This window comes from Pinus tabuliformis, chromosome 3_2 (assembly GCF_031772625.1).
Source record: "Pinus tabuliformis cultivar Carrire ecotype Pingquan chromosome 3_2, CPIR1, whole genome shotgun sequence".
In the NCBI taxonomy this organism is placed as follows: domain Eukaryota; kingdom Viridiplantae; phylum Streptophyta; class Pinopsida; order Pinales; family Pinaceae; genus Pinus; species Pinus tabuliformis.
The window spans coordinates 708,870,509-708,877,125 of record NC_142302.1 but is presented as its reverse complement, the minus strand read 5'-3'; the positions used below and the strand labels follow the sequence as shown (position 1 = coordinate 708,877,125).

At 43.0% G+C, this 6,617-nt stretch overlaps 1 protein-coding gene across 1 annotated transcript; it reads left to right on the top strand.

The window, feature by feature from the left end:
• The first annotated feature begins 317 nt into the window (after positions 1 to 317).
• On the top strand, positions 318 to 5,583 carry LOC149182615 (uncharacterized). The gene is made up of 2 exons (XM_089414613.1): positions 318 to 4,398; positions 4,547 to 5,583. Exons 1-2 carry the CDS (start codon positions 318 to 320, stop codon positions 5,581 to 5,583), a joined length of 5,118 nt encoding a protein of 1,705 aa, XP_089270739.1.
• The last annotated feature ends 1,034 nt before the right edge of the window (positions 5,584 to 6,617 follow it).

Here is a 6,617-nt window from a genome sequence, read left to right as displayed (position 1 = left end):
CCCCCCGTGATTCCCTCTTCTCCCCCGCCATCTTCCCCCCCTCCCTCTTCCCCTCCTCATACAATAGAGAGAATTCTAACCAGGAACAAGTCCAAAGAAAGCAACACATCAGCAGATCCCCCAAGAAAAGTGGGAAGGAAATCAAACAAGGAGCTAAGGGATGAGACGGCAGCAAAAGAAATGACCACAGGGATTCAGCAACCAATGGATACCTATCTGGACAAGACGAGAGGAAACGGGGAAAAAGGGAAAGAGAAGGGAGGTACCCACGCCAAGACTATTAAATGATGAATTTGGTCTCTTGGAACTGTAGGGGGATGGGCTCCTCCCTCAAACTTAATGCAGTCCGCGATCTCCTTAAATCCGAACACCCAGACATCCTCCTCATCCAGGAGACCAAAATAAGTGAGCAAGATTTCGAAAATTTCCTAAAAAATAGCAGAACTCATGAAGGAATTGCAGTTAGCGCATCTGGCGCCTCAGGTGGCATAGGGACCATCTGGAACAAACAAAAATGGAACCTTTTAAATCAAAGACAAAGCAGCTGGTGGATTCGTTCAGACTTACAGAATACGGCAAAGACAGAAGAATACACAATCTACAATGTTTACGCTCCCCCTCACTTCAGGGACAAGGATGCTTGCTGGAAGTCAATTGCGGCAGACCTTCTGGAGACCCAAGGCAGAAGCATTATCCTAGGAGGGGACCTGAACTTAATAAGAAATGCCGAAGAAAAAATGGGGGGCAACTTTTTGGCGGATCCCTCAAGGGAAGCTCTAGAAGAAATCACACTAAACCACAACTTGATGGACTTCCCTCCTCAGAATGGGCGCTTTACCTGGTCCAACAAGAGAGCAGGCCGAAACAACATAAAGGAAAGATTGGATCGTATCTTGATCCAGGACAGAATAGTTGCTAATTTTGCATGCATCAAAAGCCTCATCATCCAAGGTTACCTTTCAGACCATAAGCCTGTTGCACTAAAATTGGACAAAGGAGCCAATTTGGGCCCGCTTCCATTCAGATATAATAGAGCATGGGACAACCAGGAGGAATTCCGAGATCTGATAAAAGAACAGTGGGCAATAGAGATAAAAGGATCTCCGCACTATGTTTGGGAAACCAAAATAAAAGTTTTGCGCTCAGCCATAAAACATTGGGCCAAATCCAAATCAATAGAAGAAAAAAGAGCTAAATCAGCGCTCCAAGATAGGCTCACGCAGTGGGAAGAAGAGAAAGACAGCAGACAAGATACGGAAGAGGAGCTAGCCAAAGAGATGGAACTTCAAAAGGAAATCTACAAGCTGAACAGAAGAGAAGAAGAAGAACAAAGGCAAAAATCAAGGTGTCTATGGCTAAAGTCGGGAGATAAGAACACTACCTTCTTCCACAACAATCTGAAAATGAGGAGAGCTGGCAATAATATCGACAAAATTATTGTGGAGGGCGTAGAATTAAAAGAACACAAGGACATAATGGAGGCCGCGACCGCGCACTTCCAAGATCTCCTTACCGTGGACCAGCAAGACAGTGACGGTTTGGAAATACTGAACACCATGGAAAGTAAAATCTCAGAGGAGCAAAATTCTGAGCTGGACAAAGAGATCACGGTCGAAGAGATAGAGCATACAATACGCAACATGGCCTCAGACAAAGCCCCGGGGCCAGATGGCTTCACTGTGGATTTCTATAAAAATCATTGGGACATCATCAAAAAGGACTACATCAGAACAGTTAGAAACTTCTTCCATAAATGCAAGATGGGAGGCGGAATGAAATCATCCTACCTAGCCCTCATTCCCAAAGAGCTCAACCCTCTCTCTTTCAACCGCTTTCGCCCTATCTCTCTCTGCAATGTCTCCTACAAAATCATAACTAAGATCCTGGCCAACAGACTTAAACCTATTCTACCCTCCCTCATTTCTGAGAACCAAGGTGGTTTTGTTCCTAAGAGGCAAATCGCCGACAATGTAATCCTCATCCAAGAAGCTATCCAAAGCAGCATCTCTAGGAAAGAAAAGGGCATGATACTGAAGTTGGACATGGCCAATGCTTTCGATCGAGTCAATCATTCCTTTCTCCAAGCCGTCCTCAAAAATCTTGGCATATCTGAGCTGTTCATAAGCAGGGTGAGGGAGTGCATATCAGGCAATTGGACTGCTCCCCTCATAAATGGAAGACCAAGCCCAGCCTTCAAAAGCTCAAGGGGTCTAAGACAAGGGTGCCCGCTCTCTCCCTTCCTTTTTATTCTCATGGCGGAAGCCCTCAGCTTGAAGTTGGAAAACTTGAGGAGGAAAAAAGAAATAACGGGGATTGAAATTGTCAGAGGGCTGAAAGGAATAAATCACTCCCTGTTCGCGGACGACACCCTCCTCATAGGAGGTGCCTCTTGCATTATGGCGAGGAGATTTAAAAAAGTCTTGGATCTTTTCCTTCTTGCCTCGGGAGGCAAGCTAAACAATAATAAATGTATGTTATACGCCTGGAATGTCCCTAACCACATCATCCAACGCATATCTCTTATCTTGGAAATTCCGGCTCAGCTGAATTGGTCCCACTTCATGTATCTGGGGCTTCCTTTGGCCAAAGAGACCATCAAATCAGGGATTTGGGTCAAAATCATTGAAAAGCTCAGAGGCAAATTACAGTTGTGGGGAGTGCACTGGTTAAACTTAGCTGGCAGATCGACCCTAATCAAGTCCATCCTCACCTCTCTCCCCATCTATCAGTTCGCCATAGCTCTTGCCCCTGCCAGTGTTCACAAACACATGGAACTAATAATCCGCAGCTTCTTGTGGCAAGGAGGCAAGCAGAATACCAAGAAGTTCAGTTTGGTTAAGTGGGACAAAGTTATCCTCCCTGTGGAAAAAGGAGGGTTGGGAATAAGGGTCCCAAGGCTGGCTAACCTAGCATTGGGCTTCAAGCTCATATGGAGGATCCTAAATGAAAAAGGGGCATGGTGGACTACTATAGTAAAGAAGAAATACCTGAATGGCCAAAACAGTAACATCCTCACTGAAAACATTATAGAAAGACATGGTACCCCAACCTGGAATCTGATCAAGAAAACGCTCCCCCTCTTCAAACCTTTCATCTCATGCGCTCCAGGGAATGGCAGGGAGGTTAATATTTGGAATGACAGAATCATGGGGTCCCAGGCGAGGGGCACAATCCGCCATCTGCATCCTCTCCATCGGTGGATGGATGAAGCGAATTACACTTCTCTCTTTGACATTTCTCTATGGGATCAGGACTGCTGGGCAGGCTGGACCCCCCTCAATCTCCCCATGGACTTAGCAAAGCTTTGGAATGAGCTCAAGAGCTCACTAAGTGGCTCAGCCCCCATCAACAAAAGGAAGGAGGACAAGTTCGTTTGGGATCCTAATGGAGGAATTTATTCAGTTAAAGAAGGTTACAAAGCCCTCCAGGATATCTCAGAAGCTAACAATTGGCCTTTGTTCAAAGCTGTCTGGCGCCCTGAATGCCTTCCCAAGATTAAATTTTTCAACTGGACTCTCCTGCATGGCAAAATTTTAACAGCTGAGAACCTCAGAAAGCGAGGTATACAGGGTCCTTCCATGTGTTGTTTGTGCAGACTAGCTGAAGAAACCATCAACCACCTCTTCCTTGAATGCCCGATTTCTAAATCCTGTTGGCATCTCCTCTCGGGCGCAATCTCCTCCGAAATCCTCCCCACCCAGATCTCGACTCTTCACAAAAACTGGGCTAGAAGAATACATCAACCTAAAAAAGGAAATCTGATAGGGCACAGGATCTGGAACAGCATCCCTGCAAACCTGAGTTGGCAAATTTGGATTGCTCGTAACAAGTGCATCTTCAATAACGAAAAACCATCCATAACAGGTATTGTAGCTAAAACTATAGCCTTCACGGCTGAGTATTTCGAAGCAACAGGGATCAACCAGAAAGACATGGAGGTTGCGGATGATAGGCTTAAGGAATGGCTGAGCAAATTCAACCTCAACTCAAGTCCTTATGTTTATATCCGAAAAAGAAATGATAGCCAGAATTGGAAGCTGCGTGGCACTGAAGAGGAAATCAACAACTGGTTAAAAAGCCAAAGGAGGCCTATCCTGTACTTCGATGGGGCTTCAAAAAAGAATCCGGGACAAGCCGGGGCAGGCGGGATCATAAAGGATCCGCAGGGGAATACTATGGTTTCTTTCGAATGGGGTTTAGGCCATTTGACTAACAACAAAGCAGAGGCCTATGGCCTTCTTCTGGGCACGTCTATCTTAAAGAACCTCGGCCTCCACAACCCCCTCATCCTAGGTGACTCAGCCATTACAATCGCTGCCATGTCCACAGGGAGAGATTTTAATCAACAGGCCCTTAACAACATCAAAATCCGAGTTATGGAGAATATCAGAGATTTAGGTGAGGTGACATTCAAACATATCCTCAGGATCTTCAACAAAGATGCAGACCAGCAAGCGAACCAGGCGGTTAGAAGGGAACTGGGTCAAGTCAGGGAGAATAGTCTCATCTATGTCAAGGATATTCCGTAGCATCAAGCCTCTCGCAGTCCCGAGTCACTTCAGGCAGCAAGGAAATCTGATCGTATCTCCTCCAAGATCACAAAGTAGCACTATCGGGCACCTGAGCGGATCTCTTCCTCCTCGGGCCTCCAATTCAATCACCTTTCTCAGAAAATGTGTGACTTCTCGTCCTTCCGAGGCAGACACTCTCTGCGTCATCAGTAGAACCCATACCTCCCCCACGAGTTTTGACAGCAGGGTAATCATCGCCCTTGACCGTTTCCTCCTCACCCTTGGGCACATTCAGCTTTCCTCCATCAGCGCCATCGACCTTCTTCCCTCTTTAAATATTGGGCATGCCCTCGACTCCTCGCCAGACGGTGATCAAGTCTTAAGAGCTCTCTTAATCTCTTGGTGCATCGCAGATGATTCTCCTCCGCCAAAGCCTCGGCCCTTTAGAGACCTCAGGGTAAGACTTTCTCATCTGTTTCTGTTGCCTACTAACAGTGGTCCTTGTTTTTTTAGCAGTAACTGGAAGCAGGTTAGGATAGCCCGCTCTCTATTAAAGCTTCAGCTCTTCAGAAGCCTTGTCCCTTACAGCACGACCTCTGGTTTTATCCTGAGAGCTCCGCCCCTCTGTCTAAAGCCACAGCACTCCCGCAGTCAAGCTCCTCTCACAGCAGTACCTGTCTCTTTAATCAATAGCGAATCCTCTGACTTCATTCATCAGGCCAAAACGATGGAGGACAAGCAAGGCCAGCCTTCCAAACAGGGCCCAAACAAAGACCCTATGGCGAATCTCTTCAACAGCAAAGAATGCAATATGTGCATTGCACATACTGTTATGATCAACAGCATTAAAAAACAGCTAAAAGAAATAAAAGAGGACTACCATGCAGATAGAGAATCCAAAAGAAAGAAGCTGGGGAAACGAAAAAAGGAGATTGAAGATCTGAAGGACCGCTGCATTCACATGGAGGCGGTAATTGATCATCTCCACACTCTCACTGAAAGCAACCAGGCAGAAGCATCGACTAGAGCCAGCGCCCAGAAGGATGATTCGGTCACTCCACACTTTCCGTGATTTATGCATTGCAAATTTGTTTTGTTAGTAGGATCCTATGTAAGGCAGTATAGCCGTTTACTTTCAACTTTGTTTACAATCACGAGAAGCAACGAGGATTGCGGGTCTGTGTACCCGATTTTGTGCCTCTTCTCTCATACTCTTCCTCATTATGTAATAGCACTTCTTTCAGAAAGTTTTTTTTAATATATGAGTAGCCGACATTGTAAAAAAAAAAAATATTATTATTAACCAAATCTTAACTATTTAATTAATTCGAAGGACTTATATCTACATTATTATTATTATTTATTTAACAAAAATAACCTATAACAAAATAAGAATTATATAGGAATAAAATAAATATTTTATCATTTAAATTGATTGTTTTCTTCATCTATCTTATTTATTTATAATTTAATCTTAATTTTAGAAAAATAGTGAAATGATCAACTTATTATATTATATCTTCAAATTTATGGAAATAGTTTGTAAACATTCATAGACATACATGTCACATTGCTAAATTAAAAAAAAAAATCATCAAAATTAACTGAATTATAATAATAATTATTATTAATTATAAAAGTGTTTTTAATGACGAGCACTCATCCTATTGAGCTAACCCCTAGGGCTAACAAAAAAAGTTAATATATAAGATAAACACATATATACATTTCTTAAAAAACATGTAACAATATTCTTATCCATGGAGATTCACCCCCACTTTATCATGGAGATTCTTAATTTGTAAATAGGATTTGTTATAATCCCATGGGCCAACACCATGGCTTATCAATACTGTATGCCCAAAAAACCATAATTCATTTCATATGACACTTGTTTATATAACTTATTTTCAATTAATGAATTTAATTAAAAGGGAAAAAATGCTTAAACACTTTGAAAATAAATCCCAACATTTAATTTATGCATACTAATTTTATGGAGGTTAAATCCCTACCATCCAACTAAAAATTATTGAAATTAAATTAAAATTTTGGAAGCCCTATTCCAAAATTATGGTGACGATGATGATGATTAACGTTCACTAA